At 40.7% G+C, this 21,701-nt stretch overlaps 2 protein-coding genes across 2 annotated transcripts in view; one reads left to right on the top strand and one right to left on the bottom strand.

Annotated features, from left to right (window-relative positions):
• The window catches only part of LOC136711148 (proton myo-inositol cotransporter), a 77,048-nt gene extending 76,433 nt beyond the window's left edge, over positions 1-615 (bottom strand). Inside the window, exon 1 of the mRNA XM_066687199.1 lies at positions 500-615. The gene's annotated coding sequence lies outside the window, so the exon portion shown is untranslated. The remainder of the gene's footprint in view (positions 1-499) is intronic.
• A 193-nt stretch (positions 616-808) lies between these two features.
• The window catches only part of lrrk2 (leucine-rich repeat kinase 2), a 32,201-nt gene continuing 11,308 nt past the window's right edge, over positions 809-21,701 (top strand). The window contains exons 1-28 of the mRNA XM_066687197.1: positions 809-947; positions 1,271-1,356; positions 1,490-1,596; positions 2,644-2,744; positions 3,045-3,179; positions 3,486-3,620; positions 4,057-4,188; positions 5,826-5,945; positions 6,820-6,935; positions 7,038-7,117; positions 7,541-7,647; positions 8,080-8,209; positions 9,401-9,525; positions 9,974-10,101; positions 13,053-13,197; positions 13,835-13,974; positions 14,213-14,335; positions 14,422-14,592; positions 14,780-15,041; positions 15,389-15,571; positions 15,697-15,809; positions 16,321-16,393; positions 16,644-16,855; positions 17,324-17,574; positions 18,183-18,331; positions 20,010-20,103; positions 20,386-20,572; positions 21,207-21,388. Of these exons, the coding sequence (XP_066543294.1) occupies positions 809-947; positions 1,271-1,356; positions 1,490-1,596; positions 2,644-2,744; positions 3,045-3,179; positions 3,486-3,620; positions 4,057-4,188; positions 5,826-5,945; positions 6,820-6,935; positions 7,038-7,117; positions 7,541-7,647; positions 8,080-8,209; positions 9,401-9,525; positions 9,974-10,101; positions 13,053-13,197; positions 13,835-13,974; positions 14,213-14,335; positions 14,422-14,592; positions 14,780-15,041; positions 15,389-15,571; positions 15,697-15,809; positions 16,321-16,393; positions 16,644-16,855; positions 17,324-17,574; positions 18,183-18,331; positions 20,010-20,103; positions 20,386-20,572; positions 21,207-21,388 (3,926 nt within the window). The remainder of the gene's footprint in view (positions 948-1,270; positions 1,357-1,489; positions 1,597-2,643; positions 2,745-3,044; positions 3,180-3,485; positions 3,621-4,056; positions 4,189-5,825; positions 5,946-6,819; positions 6,936-7,037; positions 7,118-7,540; positions 7,648-8,079; positions 8,210-9,400; positions 9,526-9,973; positions 10,102-13,052; positions 13,198-13,834; positions 13,975-14,212; positions 14,336-14,421; positions 14,593-14,779; positions 15,042-15,388; positions 15,572-15,696; positions 15,810-16,320; positions 16,394-16,643; positions 16,856-17,323; positions 17,575-18,182; positions 18,332-20,009; positions 20,104-20,385; positions 20,573-21,206; positions 21,389-21,701) is intronic.

Raw genomic sequence — 21,701 nt, 5'->3', positions numbered from 1 at the left:
TTTATCGATTCAATACGTTTCTTGATTAATGACGTCATAAACGTTGTTGCTAATTCGCAACGCTTTCTGGAACTCCTGCATTGACATTCCAGACAGATAGACAGATAGATACAGATACAGAGACTGCCGTAAAGCAATTCGTCCTCCTTACGCCGCCACACATGTATGGAAAGGTGTCATATTTCAAAATAAAACAACAAAATAAATAAACTAACAAAAGCTAATAACAACACAATCGGAGTACAGGAGCAGTGTAGTGTTTGCTTCAGGTTTAATCAGATGTTATTTGAAAAAAGTTTAAATTAGGCTGTGTATTATGAAGGAAGTGACAATATGAAAGTGATCAGAGGAGCAGCAGCTACTTGAGCAATTGAAAAAAACGGACTAATTAACCTGCGCAGTCATGTGATCACCCCACCACGGGACGCAGTGGATTGATTTCGCCGCTTCTTTAAATGTAACAATATCAATATAGGTAACAATAGCGCTATAAACTTACATGTCCGGAGAAGGAAAGTCCCTGAAACCGAAAGTGCCTTTTGCAAGAGAACTTCCTCCAATTAATGACACAAAACGGAATACGTCCAGGTGTTACATTATTTCTCCATTTGCCTGCGATGAACATACAGAAGTTAAGTTTGTCCGACACTGTGCGAGGGGATTTCAGAGCTCCGCGCAATGCCGCTTCATGCCAGCACAGTGATTGCTTGTGTATTACATTTGTAGCATTGCTTTGTTGCTCGATGTTTTGTCGTTAGTATAGTTTTAAACCTATTTTCTTTGAGTTTGCTGAAATCATTGATGGGGCATGGCTGATAAGGAAGAACTGGAGAAAAGGCTAAACAAATTAATTGTGAGATTAAAACATGTAGAGACTGGCAAACAGCTGGACACCGTCGTGCAAATCCTGGAGGATCTTCTCTCCCTGGCAAACGCGGATAATTACGGTAAATATAAGAAACGCATATATACTGGGTTATGCATGCGTGTATGGGCGGGCTCTTAACCCTGATGCTAGCCTACTACAACACATATAACCGACAATAAAATAAGGAAACATCAACGTGTGTGCTTGTTTGTATTGTTGGTATTAAGTTCTGAAAGACAATGACAGATTTAGAAAGAAACCCCACCCGCCGCAACTGGTTTTGCAGAAACGACCCAAAGAATAATCCCTGTTTATAAATAGCCGATTCCTGAGGCTTGGACCTGTCCAATTTTAAACACTCAATGTGTAGAAAGTTAATGCATGAATTTCTCTCTTTCACAGCCGCAGAATTGTTTGAAGGCAAAGACGTCCATCTGTCATTAATGGTGGTCTTGGATGTCTACCTTGGATGCAGTGCTCTACAGCAGGTCAACATTGTCGTTATTATTAGTAGCAGTAGTCGTGCTGCTGTTATTATCAGATTAGAAGCCTTAGCCAGCTAAGCAAACAGACACTTAAACAGCAACTATTAACAGTGAACTGACCATATGTGCCTTGCAGGTGGGATGGTCCTTACTTTGCAGACTGCTGGAATTGTGTCCTGCGACTCTGGAGATGTTAGTTTCTCCACATGTTGAAAATGACTGGATTGCACTGGGAATACACCAGTGAGTATGCAAGTGCCCTCTGTGAACATATAGTTGTCATTTTTCACATAACCGGACAGAGGGTGGTTTTGTGCAGAGATGGTTATTTTAATGACCAAATGTTTATATAATGCATGCTCTGTTATATGTAATGTGAAGCATGCCTATATAACTTTTACAAAACTGGATGCTTAACTGTAGTGGAAGAAGCCATTTAGGGAAGAACAACCTTGTAGAACAGTTATTAATGTTTTATATAAACTGTATTATGTTTTATATTAGAACTAATAATATGCAGACTGAGCTAAGTAGATTTATCAAGCTAGCAACAGGCAGTTGTTTAGGGCATATCCTCTGGACATTCTACTTTCCATTTTGACTTCTGTTCATTATGATAAGAGGAACACCACCCAAACAGATAAATAGCCCACAGATACCAGTTTGCTTAGTGTTTGTTTGGGGTTACCTGTTCTTCTCTCAAGGCTGAAGATGCTACATTATAGTGATTGATTACCTCATTGTTCATTGTTAGAAATGTGAGATTGGGCAGTTTGTATGCCGCAACAGGAAAACACCTGCTTCCATGATGACCCTCCTCCACATGAAGACCACAACAGACATTCAGAAACCTGATCTCAATACAACACTTTGGGAAATCTGTGACTGTCCCTGCCCACAGACCCACATGTCTTGCAATGTATAAAAGCTGTATACTTCTATTGTTCAATGAGTCTCTGCTGGAGAGCTCTCATGTTTGGGCCCTTCCAGGCCTGGCATGTTAAATAAATCCATGTTATCATCTGTGCATCAAACCTTCAAACCTCTTACTGTTTGATTCATTCAGATGGACATTAGTTTCCATTGCATGCATGCAGCAGTTACAAGGAGTCCATAAATGTCACTTAGTAACCATTATTCAGAGCCAACAATGGCTTTGCATGTTTGTTTCAGAAGCCAACATAATTTTCTTCTTTATTTTATGTTTAATGTTAACTGAGACTTTTGTGGGAGTATCTTCTGATAGTCTATACAAATATTTGAGTAAAACCTCACAACTTACTTTTTTAGGCAGATTCTGAAAATGCTGTCTTTACACAATGGAGACGATAATAAAGATGACAAGGTGATGATGGTTGGACTCAGGGCTTTATCGTATCTTCTAGAGTCAGGTTTGATTTATGCTTTATGTATTTATATTTTTTTGTAGAACTTAGCAGGATGTTCTATTGTATTTAGATGGATGGTTATACATCCTAGTTAATGAATCCCACTGCTATTGTTTATTTATTGAGAAATATCTGTTTTCTGGCAAATGCTTTCATCAACTTCCTCTTTTGGAAGAAATGTCAGATTACCAATTTCCTTTATTGCTCACATAATGCATTTTAGATGTTTTTGCATTCCTTGCATATGGAATAAGATATTTCTAAATGTGTAACTGCAGGATACTCGTTTTTTTCTTTTTGCAGATGCAATTTTGTTGATGATCTTGGATGAAAAAAATGATGTTTTCTGTTTGATTGTTGATGCAATGTCAGACTTTGCTTCAGATGAAGAAATCCAGATATACGGGTGTAAATCTTTGCAACTGCTTCTTGAAAAAGGTATGATGACAATGAACAAGTTTTTAAGATGTTAGGTTCATGGTTCATAATTGAAGGTCAGGTGAAATTATCACATAACTAGAATGCATAGTCGCTGAAAAGGAAAGTATAGATGATAATGATAATAATAATAGTTTCACATCAGGAAACATTGTGTAGCCAAATCAATTTCATTGCCACTGGATATCATATCCCTGATGCATAAATCTGTTTTCATTACAGTGCAACTTTCATTTATTTCGAAGGCAAAGTCTGTTGCATGTGAACATTTGATCATAAAGATGTTAAATGATGTATTAATCTCAGTTCCAGATGTGCACTTAATTGAATTTGTGGAAGGCAATGATCACAAGGCAATTCTGAGGGCAGCAAGGCAGTTTCAAGACAACCAGCACACTGTTCTGCAAGCACTGAGGGCCCTGCTGCCTTTGGCTGCCCCGGGTAAGTCATTGTCATACAACCTGATTAAATAAATTGATTAAGTCCGCTTCTGGTTTCATGTATTTAGTTAGCACTGGGTTCTGGAAAGGTAAAGACTCTTAGTGGGTGAAAGATCTTGGTAAATTTCCTTTTATAGTTTTTCTTTTTTTTTTTTCTCTTCTCGTGTGGTCTCATACAGACACGTTTATTTCAGTCATTATCAAAGTACACGTTGCTTTTATTTTCTATTATACAGTACAAGATTTACCCACAATCTAAGAAATCTATATGCTTTTCTCTGAAAGACATTTATCTTGACCAATAACAAGATGAATGTATTCATGATTTAGCAATACCTGTAAAGATGTCAACTGGTCCATGTTCTGCATGGATGGAAAACCTGTAAATTTGAATCGTTTAGAGGTATTTAATGCAGTAATTTGTGCCTGTATTTCAGCCAGCAATGTCGAGGTTCTCATGTCAGGAAATGAAAGATGTTATGAACTGATAATGCGAGCGATGCAGTCCTTTCCGAATAATGAAAAACTGCAAGAAGTCGGCTGCTGCCTGTTTCAGAAATTTACATCGGGTATGGCACAAGTCACACGCTCAGATTGACAGATTGCTTTGCCCTCTGTAGTCTTTTATTTACTTTGTTGCACCTAAAAGGTATAGATACATTACATTGTACATTACAGTAATTAGCCATGAACATAATGTGTGTGTGTGTATATATATATATATATATATATATATATATATATATATACACTCACCTAAAGGATTATTAGGAACACCTGTTCAATTTCTCATTAATGCAATTATCTAATCAACTAATCACATGGCAGTTGCTTCAATGCATTTAGGGGTGTGGTCCTGGTCAAGACAATCTCCTGAACTCCAAACTGAATGTCTGAATGGGAAAGAAAGGTGATTTAAGCAATTTTGAGCATGGCATGGTTGTTGGTGCCAGACGGGCCGGTCTGAGTATTTCACAATCTGCTCAGTTACTGGGATTTTCACGCACAACCATTTCTAGGGTTTACAAAGAATGGTGTGAAAAGGGAAAAACATCCAGTATGCGGCAGTCCTGTGGGCGAAAATGCCTTGTTGATGCTAGAGGTCAGAGGAGAATGGGCCGACTGATTCAAGCTGATAGAAGAGCAACTTTGGCTGAAATAACCACTCGTTACAACTGAGGTATGCAGCAAAGCATTTGTGAAGCCACAACACGTACAACCTTGAGGCGGATGGGCTACAACAGCAGAAGACCCCACCGGGTACCACTCATCTCCACTACAAATAGGAAAAAGAGGCTACAATTTGCACAAGCTCACCAAAATTGGACAGTTGAAGACTGGAAAAATGTTGCCTGGTCTGATGAGTCTTGATTTCTGTTGAGACATTAAGATGGTAGAGTCAGAATTTGGCGTAAACAGAATGAGAACATGGATCCATCATGCCTTGTTACCACTGTGCAGGCTGGTGGTGGTGGTGTAATGGTGTGGGGGATGTTTTCTTGGCACACTTTAGGCCCCTTAGTGCCAATTGGGCATCGTTTAAATGCCACGGCCTACCTGAGCATTGTTTCTGACCATGTCCATCCCTTTATGACCACCATGTACCCATCCTCTGATGGCTACTTCCAGCAGGATAATGCACCATGTCACAAAGGTCGAATCATTTCAAATTGGTTTCTTGAACATGACAATGAGTTCACTGTACTAAACTGGCCCCCACAGTCACCAGATCTCAACCCAATAGAGCATCTTTGGGATGTGGTGGAACGGGAGCTTCGTGCCCTGGATGTGCATCCCACAAATCTCCATCAACTGCAAGATGCTATCCTATCAATATGGGCCAACATTTCTAAAGAATGCTTTCAGCACCTTGTTGAATCAATGCCACATAGAATTAAGGCAGTTCTGAAGGCGAAAGGGGGTCAAACACAGTATTAGTATGGTGTTCCTAATAATCCTTTAGGTGAGTGTATATGAGTGTGTGGAATTCCAAGTACATATTTCAATTTATTATGAAGGATTACAAAAAATAAGGTGTGTGTATAGTACTTTGCAGCAACACTTGATGTATCTAAGCAGTCAAACATGCCTTTGGATTAATTAGGTGGAATTTAACTGATTTTAAACAAACTGTGAGTGTGAGTCATCAGTTTTTGTTTTTGTGAGTGTTATAATTAACTTGTGTACTTCTCTCCCCCCCCACAAGAGAGTTATTACACCATTCTTGTATTAAATGGAGTGCCTAAAGTCATCGTGAAAGCTGCAGTGATGTATCCCGAAAACACCAGCCTGCAAACTTCGGCACTCTCCGTCTTGGCCATCCTCAGTGAGTTGAGCTTTCTACTGCTCCTGGTTTACAATCAAGCTCAAAATCATACAGTTCATACAGTGTGTTATGCTTTCAAGAGTAGTGTCTTAACCACCACTTATTTACTCAGGATGAAGAAGCAGTTAGACATGTAGGTTATAGTGACTTGTGGAGGGCTAATGAGATTGAAGTGCATTATTGATAGCATTGCTGAGAAGCATGCAATACTTAGCATTCACACGCTGTTTCTTTAAAGCAAAGAATCAATTCGGTAGCATCAGTTTGTTCAATAATTTTCACATGCTTTCTTGTGCTCGCCACACGTCTTTATTTAACACTAAGTAACACCTGAAGGTCAACATTTTGATCTCGGAAAGATCACCATCAAATCCAGATGTTTCCTTCAAATTGATTTCCTTCTGTTCTCCACATCCAGGGTATATTTTCTCAGTGAAGGGTTGAGATATTTCAGTTGTTTGGTTAACGCATTTTGTATATTTTTCTGCTGATCTTATTTCTAAAATCATCAGCTTTTGTTCAGATTGTTGTCTGAGGGTTATAGTTGTTTGGCACAACTTTGACAAACCTAAAGTAGTATTTAAAATGTATGGATACGTGAAAACATACTTGGTATTTCCACACAGCATCGTCTCTGAAATTGAAGCTAAGGTGGACATTTTCACATTTAAGGTGGATTGATTTTCATAAATGTGTATTGTGCACACTTTACTCTACTGCTTCATTAATAATGAGCAAGAACAAATTATGGCCCCAATTAAAGTGGATAAGTACAGAATGTCTAAAGTCTCTACGTTAAGGCATTACAAGTCAGTCACAACCTCTGGAATCACCCGCCAATTTCTAATGCTTCCCCAATATCCTGTCAATGCAGCGGAAACCATAGTTTTGAACAGGGATCTGGATGAGTGGACAGAGGAGGATGATGTTCGCTGGATAGACACGTGCTGCCGAGCTTTAGAGCTACACAGACGCAGCGCCGAGGTCCAGGTGAGTTTAGAACCATTGTGTGAATGTTGGCTTGCTATGAAAAATATTATTTGAATATTACTATTATTTTATTGTCTTTTTTTTTTTTTTTTTTTTAACCAGGAAGCAGCCTGCTGGGCACTGAATAACCTCCTCGTATATGACAGCCAACTTCATGAAATGTTCGGTGAAGAAGAAGGGAGGTAATGGCAAATTCTGTCTTCTGAATTTCATTTCCAGAACAGGCCCTGCACAGTATCATCAGGAGCAAAACATATCTCTGCCTCAAGGCTAAACCATTTTGATAGAAGGCCTTTATGATGTTTAAAACAAAAACATCTCTTGTCCCCAATGTCAAAATCAAGCCAAATGCTAACAGTCCTGTAGTTACCTGAAAAGTTCTGTCACCTTACCCAACGGCTGGACTCTACTGGTGTAAATGACACAACGGTTTGCTGGCATGGCACGTCTATTTCGATGGTGCAATTCAGTTATTGTGTAAAATGACCTGCAACCTGGGTTTTGATTTGGGTCTGCTCTGCATTGACACTGGTAGAGGATGATCAGTTCTTAGCTCAACCAGTCCCAGCACTTAAACAATGCTACTCTTCCATGCTTGTTTCCAGATACCCAGTGCACAGACAGGTCATGGCTGCGATGCTTTTGCATTCTTCCTCTCTGGGGGTGTTCCAAGCCACTGCCAACATGTTGGCAACATTGGTAGATCGCAAAGGTACGTTAGCAGTCTCCTCTCTCCTTCATCCACTTTTGTTCTGTGTACAGTCAGGCTTTGTTTTGTCGCTAGCGTTACAGAATCAATGTATTGCTTTTTAATGTGAGACGTTGCTGGATAGGAAACATTTATTACATAAAAGAAAGGATGTGGTTCTGTGGACGATATATCATTAAGGAATCTGTGACTTATAGTTCCAATGAAATGTTGGGAAGTGAAGAGGTCAGTTGATGCAAATGGACAAAAAACAAAAGGGAAAACCCTTATTAGGACAATAACAATGTGATGATTATTAGTCTTTGATTATCTGAATGTAATAGTTGTTGCAGATTTTATCACTTGTGGTTATAGGTGATATGATAAACGCAGGGCGACAAGCGACCTTTAATCGCCACATATTTGTTTGATGACAGTTTGCATTCTGTTCCGCAGGTAAAGTGAGATCGCTGTTAATGTTGAATGGGATACACATTAATATCCTGCAGATGATGAAGAAACACTCGGTCTCTCCCGATGTGGCTGAAAGTGCCTGTAAACTGCTTTACAAACTGTTCCAGGGAAGGTACATTGATTGAATGCTTCATGTGAAATATTTATTAACTGAACGATAAAAAACCCCAACAACATATAGTCATGGAAGGATATTCGGTGACCCTTTGCAATAAATAAAATATAGAAAACGGTATTGTTATTCACACTTGATAACAAAAACACTTTGTGAAATCCCTGGTGCATTACTTGATAAGCATTTTTTGGTTGTTTTGGTGAAGTTAGTGGGTAAATGTCCTGTCCGTGATTGTATGAAAGGAAATAAGAACATGAATTTGGTATTATACATATATTCAAAGCCAGAAATATTTCTAGTAAACTGTTTTTTGTTAAACGTACTCCTTAACAAGCAATTAAGCTTTGTGTCTCATCCAAGTTTACGTGAGTCAATCTCATATTTCAGCAATCTACTAATTTAAATTAATTTAAGAGCGCAGCCCTGTGATTGTGGCTGAACTCGCTGCAGAATAGTACTGCTTAAACAAGTGTATTTGTGATTAATCATATTTCTACACCCTGGCGAAATGTTAATGTTTTTGTATGTTTTCCGTGTCGGAGGTAAATCTTGTGAGGGTTCAAAAAAATTATCCTTATTGACTAGAACTGACCGTGTAAGAATGATGTGTTGAAATAAGGTATATATTTTTAGAGCATTTGTTTTGATTCGGTGTCTTCAGTATTGCGAGCTGCTGCTCAGGTTCATCAGTTGGTCCTTGCAAGCTATTGTTGCAGTTTCCATGGCAACTCCATAGGTCCCTGATCAGCTGACCCAGAACACAGAGCAACCGAATCAGAAAAACATCCCCTAAAATCGAAATCTAATGTTTCAGTGATAACCTTGGACCTTTTATTTTTGTCTTTTGCCACTGTTATTACAGAGAGAGTACTTTTTTCTCCCAAATCTTTGCTGATCCCTGTTTTTAAATGCATTTAAATGGACTGTAAAGGTCTTTTAATACTATGGGGACAAATGTTATCCTCCTTGGGCATACTGGTCTGTACAGTAGTGTTCAGTAAATCCCAGATTGGTAGAAACCTGTATTATTTTTCCCACGTGCTCTCTTATGAGACACCACATCTTTTTAACATTCATGGCACTAAACGCATACCTGCGTCTGTAAACCTTTCACAGCAGTTTTGTGAGTGTGTCCACTTGTGAGTGTATTGTCTGTCCACTGAGCCAGGCATCCCTTTCTGATTCCAGGATGCCAGATCTTGATGTGGGGACCACGGCGATGGGTGAGATATTAAGCGCCATGAAAACCCATCACTGCGTGCTTTCCATTCAGCTGGAGGCACTGCGAGCCAGCATGGTGTTAATTAACCCGGGTAAGTGTCAGCAGACCCGTCCTTGGGTAGGTGGTCATGCTTTGGGATGTACATTAAATACAGTATTCTCTCCCTCTGCCTTTCTTATATTAAATTGATCTTTGGGATCACACTTGTCTGATGAGGAAACCACAATAAGTTAGATGAATGTGTTCTACAGTGTGCGGAGTGTTATTGAGGACACAGGGCTTGAGTTTTGTCTGTTTGTTTTTCATTATGGTCTCATGCACTCAATACAGGCTTGAAGTTTCCACAGCGTCTCCTCTATTGGGTTAAAAACCACTCGGCACTACAGCAGGGCAACTTAATGTGCTGTATTATGCAGCTCTGTTCACCCCATTAAGTGAAAATTGTTTCCAGGCTGACAAAATCTGATTTGAAAATGTAACATCATAATACCGACCATCCATTCGGTAGTGTGGCTGATCTGTATGTGTGTTTGCTTTAGACAGGAGATTGACCGAGCACGGGACCTCAATCGGTGACCCCGACACCGTGGATGTCACCCTGAAGGTCCTTAAAAACCAGTGTGTGTTGGAGGGGGCTCACACTGTGTTCCTCAATGCGTTGAACAAGGTAGGCAGTGTGTAACAAATCTCCTCTCATTGTTAATAATAGAGGTCTCTCGATTGTGGATATTGAGTGTTTTACTCGATCCTCTGACTGGTTCATTGCCAGATAAGTATTTTAGCATTGATTCTTTCACATGACATATTGTACAGTGTGTATTATATATAACTTCAATAGCATAATCAGTAGTCCATCCATCCTTTGTAAAAGTGGATTAATTGACAACAACCCAATGAGTAAACTGTAAGTCAAGAACTCCAGCCTGCAGGTTGGAATAGGTTTGAATTGAGGCCTAGTCTGTGGAGTCAGATAAGCTTCAGATTGTATGTGTATTTATTTTAGTTTCATGCTCTTCTAAGAGGTACTGTATTTATCCAGTAACAGCCATAACCTCTTGCTGTCCTCAGAACTGATATGGTAATATGGCTTTTCTCTTCATCACTTCAGTAGTCAGTAATGATTCCAGTTTCGTGTGACCAAGAGGGAGAACTGAAACAGCACTTCAAGATCAAACCTGCTCACAGCCCCCTGTCTTTGTTAAATGCAGAAGCGGGCAAAGATCACATGAGGTTTGATCATCAGCCTGTTGCTAGCCCCATGCACTTTTTGCAAGTGCATGGACCTCGTGTTCTCCCCCTTGCGTTGCCAGGGGGTCCGCATCTTTAATTATGCGCTGGCGTCAGAGAGAGTTGCCTCCATACACGCGTGTCTCTCCCTCTTCTGACAGAGTTCGCGTAAGGGTGTCCCCTTACCAGAGGCTGCTGTGCCTCCTAACTGCAGCATCACAGACCCTCCCCCTCAGCCTCCTCTGATTGAGGATGCTGCAGTGGTGGTTGGGGATTTACAGATGCATTCTTGCCGTGATCAAGCACAGCAAGTCAGTCACTCCGACGTGCTGGGCGTTGCTCCGTTGATGGCGGAACCCTTACAGTTTGACCCTAGGTGTGCCCCTCGGCCCAGTCTGCCACTGAGTGGTGATGACAAATGCTTCCAAACAAGGTTGTGGAGCTGTCCGTGACGGACGTGGTGTCCGAGGCAGGTGGACGGGGCCCACGTGGGCCCTCCATATCAATGTCCTGGTGTTACAAATAGTGCTCCTCAGACTGTCATTTCCTGCCAGTCCTACGGGACAGATGTGCTGGTTCGGATGGATAACACAACAGTGCTAACTTACACTCACCTAAAGGATTATTAGGAACACCTGTTCAATTTCTCATTAATGCAATTATCTAACCAACCAATCACAGGGCAGTTGCTTCAATGCATTTAGGGGTGTGGTCCTGGTCAAGACAATCTCCTGAACTCCAAACTGAATGTCTGAATGGGAGAGAGAGGTGATTTAAGCAATTTTGAGCGTGGCATGGTTGTTGGTGCCAGACGGGCCGGTCTGAGTATTTCACAATCTGCTCAGTTACTGGGATTTTCACGCACAACCATTTCTAGGGTTTACAAAGAATGGTGTGAAAAGGGAAAAAACATCCAGTATGCGGCAGTCCTGTGGGCGAAAATGCCTTGTTGATGCTAGAGGTCAGAGGAGAATGGCCGACTGATTCAAGCTGATAGAAGAGCAACTTTGACTGAAATAACCACTCGTTACAACCGAGGTATGCAGCAAAGCATTTGTGAAGCCACAACACGTACAACCTTGAGGCGGATGGGCTACAACAGCAGAAGACCCCACCGGGTACCACTCATCTCCACAAGCTCACCAAAATTGGACAGTTGAAGACTGGAAAAATGTTGCCTGGTCTGACGAGTCTCGATTTCTGTTGAGACATTCAGATGGTAGAGTCAGAATTTGGCGTAAACAGAATGAGAACATGGATCCATCATGCCTTGTTACCACTGTGCAGGCTGGTGGTGGTGGTGTAATGGTGTGGGGGATGTTTTCTTGGCACACTTTAGGCCCCTTAGTGCCAATTGGGCATCGTTTAAATGCCATGGCCTAGCTGAGCATTGTTTCTGACCATGTCCATCCCTTTATGACCACCATGTACCCATCCTCTGATGGCTACTTCCAGCAGGATAATGCACCATGTCACAAAGGTCGAATCATTTCAAATTGGTTTCTTGAACATGACAATGAGTTCACTGTACTAAACTGGCCCCCACAGTCACCAGATCTCAACCCAATAGAGCATCTTTGGGATGTGGTGGAACGGGAGCTTCGTGCCCTGGATGTGCATCCCACAAATCTCCATCAACTGCAAGATGCTATCCTATCAATATGGGCCAACATTTCTAAAGAATGCTTTCAGCACCTTGTTGAATCAATGCCACGTAGAATTAAGGCAGTTCTGAAGGCGAAAGGGGGTCAAACACAGTATTAGTATGGTGTTCCTAATAATCCTTTAGGTGAGTGTATATCAACAGGCAAGGAGGTCTCTGGTCGCGTTGGCTGTACTGTCTAGCACGCCGTATGCTTCTGTGGACTCGGCTACGGATCCGCAGTTCACCTCCCTGGCCTATCCAACACGGCGGCGAACCTCCTCTTTCAGGGAGGCCCCTTGGTTTCACGTCTTTCAGACACGGTAGTAGCCACTATTCAGTTGGCGAGAGCTCCCTCTACGAGGTTGCGATATTCCTACCGCTGGCAGACGTTGAGCACCTGGTATCAAGACGCTGGCCAAGACCCAATTAATTGCCTATTACAGAACAGGAAGTGCGAAGTGATCTCTTCTGAGTGACGTGCACAGGTGCCAATGACAGCTTTCATAGTGACGTTTTCGATTGGGTTCCTGTTGTGTGCAGAAACCCCTCCCTCTTGGGCAGTGCTTCCTTTTTCAGATAACCTAGGTTGCATTCGCAGCCTATCGATATTAAACTCTCTGCAATAATACTGGTTGATAAAGTATTTAACACATTGTTTTCTGTTAAGAGTTTAAAACACTCTTGGGTGTGTTTATGTTGATTTGTGTTTTGAATCATTGAAAGATGATTTCTTGTTGGCTTGGCAGTTCATCTGGAATTTGGCCGTTCAGGAATGTGGCTTCAAAGTCCTCTCTGCGCTCTCAGACTGCTCCGGTGCATTGGATCTAATGTATCGGCAGGGGGCCATAGACACCGTGCTACACACACTGCAGATGTACCCCGAAGAAAAAGGTTAGCTTTAAAGACATTGTATTGTGTGTGTGTGTATATGTGTATATATATATATATATATATATATATATATATATATATATATATATAGCATTTTCCCCTTTCACTATTTAACTTGCTTACTCTTTTACCCGAGTCCCCCCATATATTACTTTTATTTATCTTTTTCTTGTCTTTGATCTCTATTTGTCAAGTAATTGATTATTCCTGGAAAATAAACCTAAATTGTGTAACAGAAACGCACACAATTAAAAACACATTTTTTAATCTAATGGCCAAATAGTGTAAAGGGAAATAAAATTATTGCAACATCTTCAGATACATGTTTCAACAGAATTACTTTCAGCTCTTAGCAATGTTCCCTGAGTGTTAAATGGGCAGAAACCATAGCAAATAATTGAATGTAACAGATCCAGCATAGAAGAAATCTAGAAATATAGATGCTATGGAGCTGGAGATTTAATTATAGAGTAAACAGATAATTTACCACTCCTGTAATCATTTTCAGAACTTATGTCTATCCATATTCAGCATTAGTAGTTTGTGTAATTGACATGTAGTGCAAAGTGTGCATGGTTCTGAAAAGCATTGTCACAGGTCAACGTCTTCAAATGTCGTATTTCCCTTAATTTCACAGAAATCCACTTCTGGGGCCTAGATCTGCTGCAGAGTCTTCTTTCTAAAGACAGGTTGTCCTTAGCTACAGTCCCCATTATGGCCTCGGTTCTTGTCAGGTCTTTACAGCGATACAAAGAGGATTTAGAGATACAGTTAAAGGTGAATGTGGTTTAATAAGTCACTTCCAGATATATAAAAAAAAAAAAACTGTGGAAAAGGCACTGCACAATAGGTTAACCAATGGGAAAATAAAGAAATGGATATGTTCTGACTTGTATTTCTCTGTGAAACCTTTTATTTTTGTATTTGATATGTCCTATAGTGTGTGTTTCTAAGTTGTCCTCAGTTTAATTGGAGACCGTGGTCTAAGTAATGTTTTTTGTGTCAAATACAATAGGGACTCAAGGCTGCTTGGAAACTGCTTGATTTATCTCCAATTGCAGCTGAAGAGCTGGAGAAACAATCACTTGACAGAGTTATTTCCCAACTGATGAACATGTCTACTGAAAGGAATGCTTCAGTAAGTTCGCTAAATTCAGAGCATGTTTTTTCAGAGCTCTGGATGGTTCTACAAACTCACAGGTTGTTTGATTTCCTGTATTTCAGGTGCAGAAGATGTGTTGCTTGTGTTTCTCAAAAATGGCCCACAATGTTGATCTTAAATACAGCATGCTTGAGAAGGCCTGTGCTGAATATGATGTAGTCATGGCCGAGTGCCTCATTCACCTGGGGGCTGATGTCAATAAGAAAACCAAGAAGGAATCTCTGATCTACCAGGTATGTGTTAATTTTCAAGGTTAAGATTAATTTAATGTAGTAATTAGTTTATTTTTTAATGACTGTTGGGACCTTTGATACCATGTCAGAATGTCCAAAACCTAATAAATAATCTGCTAAACTGCTAAAATATGTGAAGTTGAGTTAAATCTCGTTGCTTGTGCCTGTGTGTTTCTCGTGTGCACAGGTATGTGAACAGAAAACTGACCCGGAGCTGCTGGAGTTACTGTTATACAGTGCGACTCACGAGCAGCAAATGCGAAAAGCCCTAAGCGTCGCTATTAGGAAGCGGGACGGCCCTGTCATTAGTTTGTTGCTGAGGAAACTGGGACTGGATCTGACAAACAACGCCATCTGCCTGGGAGGATTTCGACTTGGGCACATCGAGGACTCCTGGTTAATACCGCTGTTTTCCGAGCGCAGAATGAATATTTTTCTGAAAAGTACCAGTAAGTCTGATTTCTATCCGCTTAGTCTGGCTGCATATTGGAATTGAGTTTTGTACACACGGCATTTCCATCATCAGAAATGTCATTCTGTCATCTCCATATGTTTACTCAATTGTCCGTGTTTATTAGAGTACTTGGCGTCTCTTATCTGAGAAGTGTTGTACATTAAAAAAAGATAAATCTGCTACAGATAAATCTGCTACACTATTACACTGTCTACGAATTTTCCGCCACGTAAAAATGAATCGCGTTTTCCATTGGCAGCATTGCTGAAGTAAATTGGTTGGTATAACATGGGTATTGCAGGTTGTCATCTCTGACTGGGCTATCCTGTTTTCTGTGCAAAGGCAAAGGCTCCTCATTGGCCAGAGAGATCCTGAAATATCAGAAAAGACAGGCTGCTTTAGAGTCACAGAAATCCCTCTCTGATGCTTCATATCTGGGAGCCACTCTGGATGAACAGGAAGATGGTGGCTTTGTATCTCCTGATGAAAGTGGCATTTTTATGAATGACGACATGGACAGCGATGGTAAGCTTGTGTGCAAAGAGTTTGCTTAGTTTGTCACTGCGGATGTTTAAAACCATGTGGTTAAACCTGTCTTGTTGGGGATGGTTGTTTTGCATGTCTGAAAACCTGACCTGTATCATTAACAGATGATGAAGAGATGCTGCAGAAGAAGAGGATATCCCAGTCTAGCTATTCGGGGGACTTGTCTGGAAGTTTTTTAATGCTGCCGAAAGTAAGACAACGGCATCCCAGCTCTGAGGTGAGTATCAGAGTATCAGGGTTTAAAAAAAAAAAAAAATCAGATACTGCAGTTTCTTTTAACCAATATCGGACAAAAAAATGTGAGTTTTAAACAAGAAATGATGATACTGGAAAAAAAAACAAGGAAGTTGTTCAAATCGGTAGAGAGGAAGGTGACACGGTTCCCATTTCCAGTGAAATCAGATAATGTGGGAGGGGCCAAACTTTATTTCCTGTAACTTAACATTTCTTTCCCTGTCTACCGTTACTAAAATAATTCCCAGATTGTGTGCCGTGTTTGAAACCAAGGACTGCTGCCTGCTCACATGATGCACTGCTTAGGAAATGGAGCTTGATGGCTGTCTGAGAAGCCTTTGTTTTATGAAAAGAGGGTCACATATGCTTCTAGCAACCATGAATCGGTTGTATTAACTTGCAAACAAGCTACATAAAAGTGCTGAACCAATTTTTCCTACCTTGGAAAGTGTGACTAATTGTGGGGGGAAGTGACTTTTCCGTTGTTGTTTTAGGGAGGAAGTGGCGATTCTGAGCCAAATGAGGGACCGCATCAGAGGCTGGTCAGGACAACATCCAGAAAGAAGGGTCAGTGTTTCTGGCATTGTCATTCTGTGGCCTGGTCATCCCGGTTAGCTGCTTTTTGTATACAGTATACTTAATTTCTCCATGTACAGCTCATTGGTCACTTGGTCATATTTTCATGTCACCTCAATGCCACCGTAGAAGGTGTAAAAGCAAAATAACACGGTGAAATAAATTAATTGTGATGATTCGGGTATTTGAGTCGCATGCTTGTATTTAACACATTTCTCTCTTAAATGTTTTGTCCCCGTAGGTAGTTTTTCTTTGAGTCTAACATCAGTGGATAGTTCGTCCTCGCTGATCTTAGACAAGGACTGCATTAAGTTACTTGACCTCTCTGGGAATGAACTGGACAGTCTAAATTTTCTGACTGCAAACAGCACCTTGACTCCATTCCTGGAGCATATTGTGAGACTGGAGCTGAATCAAAACAACCTGTCAGAATTTGCAGCAAGTCTGTGTGAAGTATGTATCGCCTGTTTTTTTTAAAAATGTATTCCTTGTGTAGCTTGTTACATAAAAAAGTAACTAGAAGGTAGTAAAGACCTTGCTGTAGAACAAAAGGATGTGACTGAAGGCAAGAAAAAGATTCTGTTCTGAGGCTGGTTTAAATAAACGTTGCTTCCCATTTTTTTCCCTCTTTAAAGATATTTCTAAAATGCATGCTTTACATGTTTGTTTGGCTTGACCTCCAATTTCCTTGGGTTAATTTATGAAAACCAACCAACTTGTGATAGCAGTGTTTCTCTGAGAATTTCTTTTTGGGTATGTTAGGATGACACTAACTTAGCCTTCACATGTTTTCCATCGGTTTCATTTTGGTCTTTCTATTTCAGCTATATGTGTATGACCTGCTTTCTTCTACAGTCTGTGTTGTTGCATCTCTTGTATTCATTCACTTGTGGTTTGTGGTGTTTTTTCTTTCTCTTTAAGACCCTAAAGAGTGTGACTCATCTGGATCTCCACAGCAATAAGTTCCAGTCCCTTCCAGATGGCATCCTGGGAATGCCCTGTCTTAGTCTCCTCAACATCTCCCAGAATGCCATTGGCCCATGTCTGGTTCTGAATCCTAATGCCCGCTGCCCGACTCTGAGACAGTTTATTCTGTCCAGTAATCAGCTATCATCTTTTCCCGATCAGCTGGGGCTGGCTGTGGATAAATTGGAGGAACTCCACCTGGACGGGTAAGCACTGGGGAAAGCACACGCACTTTGGTGTAGGAAATTTATCTGAAGTACTAATTCCACATCGTGAGGAGGATTCCCATCACCCCGTGGCCAGGCAGTCTTGTTCGCTCAGGCAATTGGGCCAAGGCCTAATCAAGTTCAGATTAATCTTCACACACAACGCAACTGTCTGAGCTCCTGAAATCACTATTGACTCTTCTTAACCTAAATTGGAAAAAAATATTTTGTCCTGTCACTGTTCCAGGAATTTATTTGAAGGAAGGTGTGCTGAATATTTTAATCAAGTATGCATAATTCATTTGTATTAATCGACATCCTTGTTCCCTGTAGGCTTGTTCTTCACCCTGTCTGTTGTGTTTTTTCATTTAAAGTTGTTCTCATCAGAGGTCAGAATCGAGCTGAGACACACACACACACACACATACTTGTACAGCACAAGTCAAAGGCAAGGATATGCCATCATTTATTTTAAGACAAAATATAGTTCTGACTTCTCCCCCCTCCCTTGTTCACAAAAAGATGCAAAGCAGCTTTAGATATGTTGGGTGTTTAAATGTATTTACAGAAATATGACGGCATCTTTCTCCTTTGGTTCATTGTGTTAGGAATAAAATCTCTGAAATTGACTCTCCACTCGCCTTGTCTGAGTTGAGGCACCTGGACATCAGCAAGAACAGCATTGTGAAAATCGTGGATGTATTTCTGGCTGACTGCCTCAAGTTAGAGTCTTTCAATGCTTCAGTGAACCAGCTGAGTACGTACAGTTCACAATATTGAGTATATTTACTCAATATTTATGTACTAGATTAAATAAAAAGTTTGCATGCTGCTAATGCAAGAAGCTGTAAGCCTAAAGTGGCAATAGTATAGGCAGTTATTTTATTAATATTTGGTTGTAGGTATGCTGCTGGGATGCAGCTTTAACATTTTCTCTCTGTACACATTTAATACATTACATTATAGACTGGTATGTTAATTCTTACGGCTTCTGTTGCCTTGTTAGTTTTTTCCATTATTAACATTATAAAGTGAAATACATTGTCAGTTATTTAACAGCTCCTTTGTATGCAATGATCTAAGTACATTTTATATTCTAGTAGGATAGGTATGTACTTAAATGTACACTCACCTAAAGGATTATTAGGAACACCTGTTCAATTTCTCATTAATGCAATTATCTAACCAACCAATCACATGGCAGTTGCTTCAATGCATTTAGGGGTGTGGTCCTGGTCAAGACAATCTCCTGAACTCCAAACTGAATGTCTGAATGGGAAAGAAAGGTGATTTAAGCAATTTTGAGCGTGGCATGGTTGTTGGTGCCAGACGGGCCGGTCTGAGTATTTCACAATCTGCTCAGTTACTGGGATTTTCACGCACAACCATTTCTAGGGTTTACAAAGAATGGTGTGAAAAGGGAAAAACATCCAGTATGCGGCAGTCCTGTGGGCGAAAATGCCTTGTTGATGCTAGAGGTCAGAGGAGAATGGGCCGACTGATTCAAGCTGATAGAAGAACAACTTTGACTGAAATAACCACTCGTTACAACCGAGGTATGCAGCAAAGCATTTGTGAAGCCACAACACGTACAACCTTGAGGCGGATGGGCTACAACAGCAGAAGACCCCACCGGGTACCACTCATCTCCACTACAAATAGGAAAAAGAGGCTACAATTTGCACAAGCTCACCAAAATTGGACAGTTGAAGACTGGAAAAATGTTGCCTGGTCTGATGAGTCTCGATTTCTGTTGAGACATTCAGATGGTAGAGTCAGAATTTGGCGTAAACAGAATGAGAACATGGATCCATCATGCCTTGTTACCACTGTGCAGGCTGGTGGTGGTGGTGTAATGGTGTGGGGGATGTTTTCTTGGCACACTTTAGGCCCCTTAGTGCCAATTGGGCATAGTTTAAATGCCACGGCCTACCTGAGCATTGTTTCTGACCATGTCCATCCCTTTATGACCACCATGTACCCATCCTCTGATGGCTACTTCCAGCAGGATAATGCACCATGTCACAAAGGTCGAATCATTTCAAATTGGTTTCTTGAACATGACAATGAGTTCACTGTACTAAACTGGCCCCCACAGTCACCAGATCTCAACCCAATAGAGCATCTTTGGGATGTGGTGGAACGGGAGCTTCGTGCCCTGGATGTGCATCCCACAAATCTCCATCAACTGCAAGATGCTATCCTATCAATATGGGCCAACATTTCTAAAGAATGCTTTCAGCACCTTGTTGAATCAATGCCACGTAGAATTAAGGCAGTTCTGAAGGCGAAAGGGGGTCAAACACAGTATTAGTATGGTGTTCCTAATATTCCTTTAGGTGAGTGTAAATAACCACTTTATACATTTGTTTGTCTACTTTGTTCTGTGACTGAAATTAAAAACAACATAACCATCTCTCTGATGCCTTTGACAGGTCTTTTACCCGATCTTCCAGCAAAAATAACAACATTAAAGCTCTCTCACAATGAATTCACCTGCATTCCAGACGCTATTCTTCATCTTCCATAGTAAGTCACATTTCTTTTTGTTTAAATTACCTTTTTAAGTTTCAATATTAAAATGATTATGGTGTATAAAGTTGATTTAGGCCAGAGCACACCTGTTAGATTCTGATAAAACACTTGCATCCTGTTTACATAGTCCCGTAGTAGACAAATTTGGAGCTTAAGGGCTAGTTTCTTAAGTTGCTAATTGCTTTATTTCTTCCTCACTAGCATACACTTGTTTTAATTATTTTACATTTGAGCGACATTCTCTTTGTGTTATTTTACACCCATTTCCACCTGTAGTCTGCGATCCATTGACATGAGGAACAATCACCTCACGGTCCTGCCTGGGCCCTCGAACTGGGAGTCCACTAACTTAAGAGAGCTCATATTCAGCAACAACCTCATCAATGTGCTGAACCTGACTGGACCCATCTACAAATGGGCCAGACTGGAAAAACTGCATCTGTGCAATAATAAACTGGAGGAGGTAAGCAAACATACCCATATTCTGTATGCTTTTGCAGTTATTAGTTATCAGCCTGAAATATGCTTTAAACAAACTTTGTGTGTGTGGTTTCTTTTATTTTTTTACTACACCAAACAAATACAAAACACTGGGAATTGTGAGTCTGGAGATCAAGGTGGGGAGTCACCAACACCACAGCAAGACCAAGACACGTGTTTTTACCAAATCTGAATGCACAAAATAAATATCTAGCCCTGGTTGGAGCATTCACAATATCACTATACCTTTTTCTCAGTCCCTAACTGCATATAATCCACTTCACTAGGGACGTTCATGGTTATATAATTAGGCCTGGTCGGTTCACAGATTTGTGTTAGTAGCCAAAACCAGGATCAAGGCTGTGTGCACGCTTGCAAGCTCCTCTCGCCCTCCTCAAGTTTCCCCCTTTAGTACTTTGCCCCAAGCTTCTTGTGGGCCCCCTTTAACACAGCTTCCTTGATGATATGTAGTCCTTTCTTGTCGGGGTGTGCCTACAGGTGATCAGACGGTAACAATCACAGTTTATAAAACAATGAATGCTTTTATTTTTAAAGGAAGATATTAAATTCAAGTCCTGGAGGGTAGTCATGAGCTGGGTGTGTTCTCTGTCCCGCAGATACCTCCTCAGATCGGGCTGCTTGAAGACCTGACCTCACTAGATATCAGCAAAAACAGCGGCCTGAGGAGCTTCCCAAATGAAATGGGGAAACTGGAGCGCTTGTGGGACCTGCCTCTGGACGGTCTTCAGCTGGACCTGGATCTGAAGCACATCGGCAGCAAGACAAAGGACATCATCAGGTTCACAGCGATTTATTTCCCAATATTTAAGCACTTCTGATGTAATTTTAACTTAAAATATGTTTTTGTGTATGGGGAGGGTTGATGAAGGTATTTAAGTATAAATATGTTCCAGAGAAGGATTTCATAGACATTTGAATACGTTTTTTGGGGCTCTCATGACCGTAATTAATTTCGGATTATCTCTTTGTCCTCGAGGCACAACACATACTTCCACATTTCTAGTCAGCAAGCAAAATAGTAGTCATTCAAATTGCTGAGAATATTAGAATTGCTGAAAATCTGCTCTTTGTTGCTCTGTCTTATCATGGCT

The sequence above is a fragment of the Amia ocellicauda genome, chromosome 15, assembly GCF_036373705.1.
Source record: "Amia ocellicauda isolate fAmiCal2 chromosome 15, fAmiCal2.hap1, whole genome shotgun sequence".
In the NCBI taxonomy this organism is placed as follows: domain Eukaryota; kingdom Metazoa; phylum Chordata; class Actinopteri; order Amiiformes; family Amiidae; genus Amia; species Amia ocellicauda.
The sequence above is the reverse complement of the archived record's forward strand: the minus strand, read 5'-3'. Positions and strand labels throughout refer to the sequence as shown.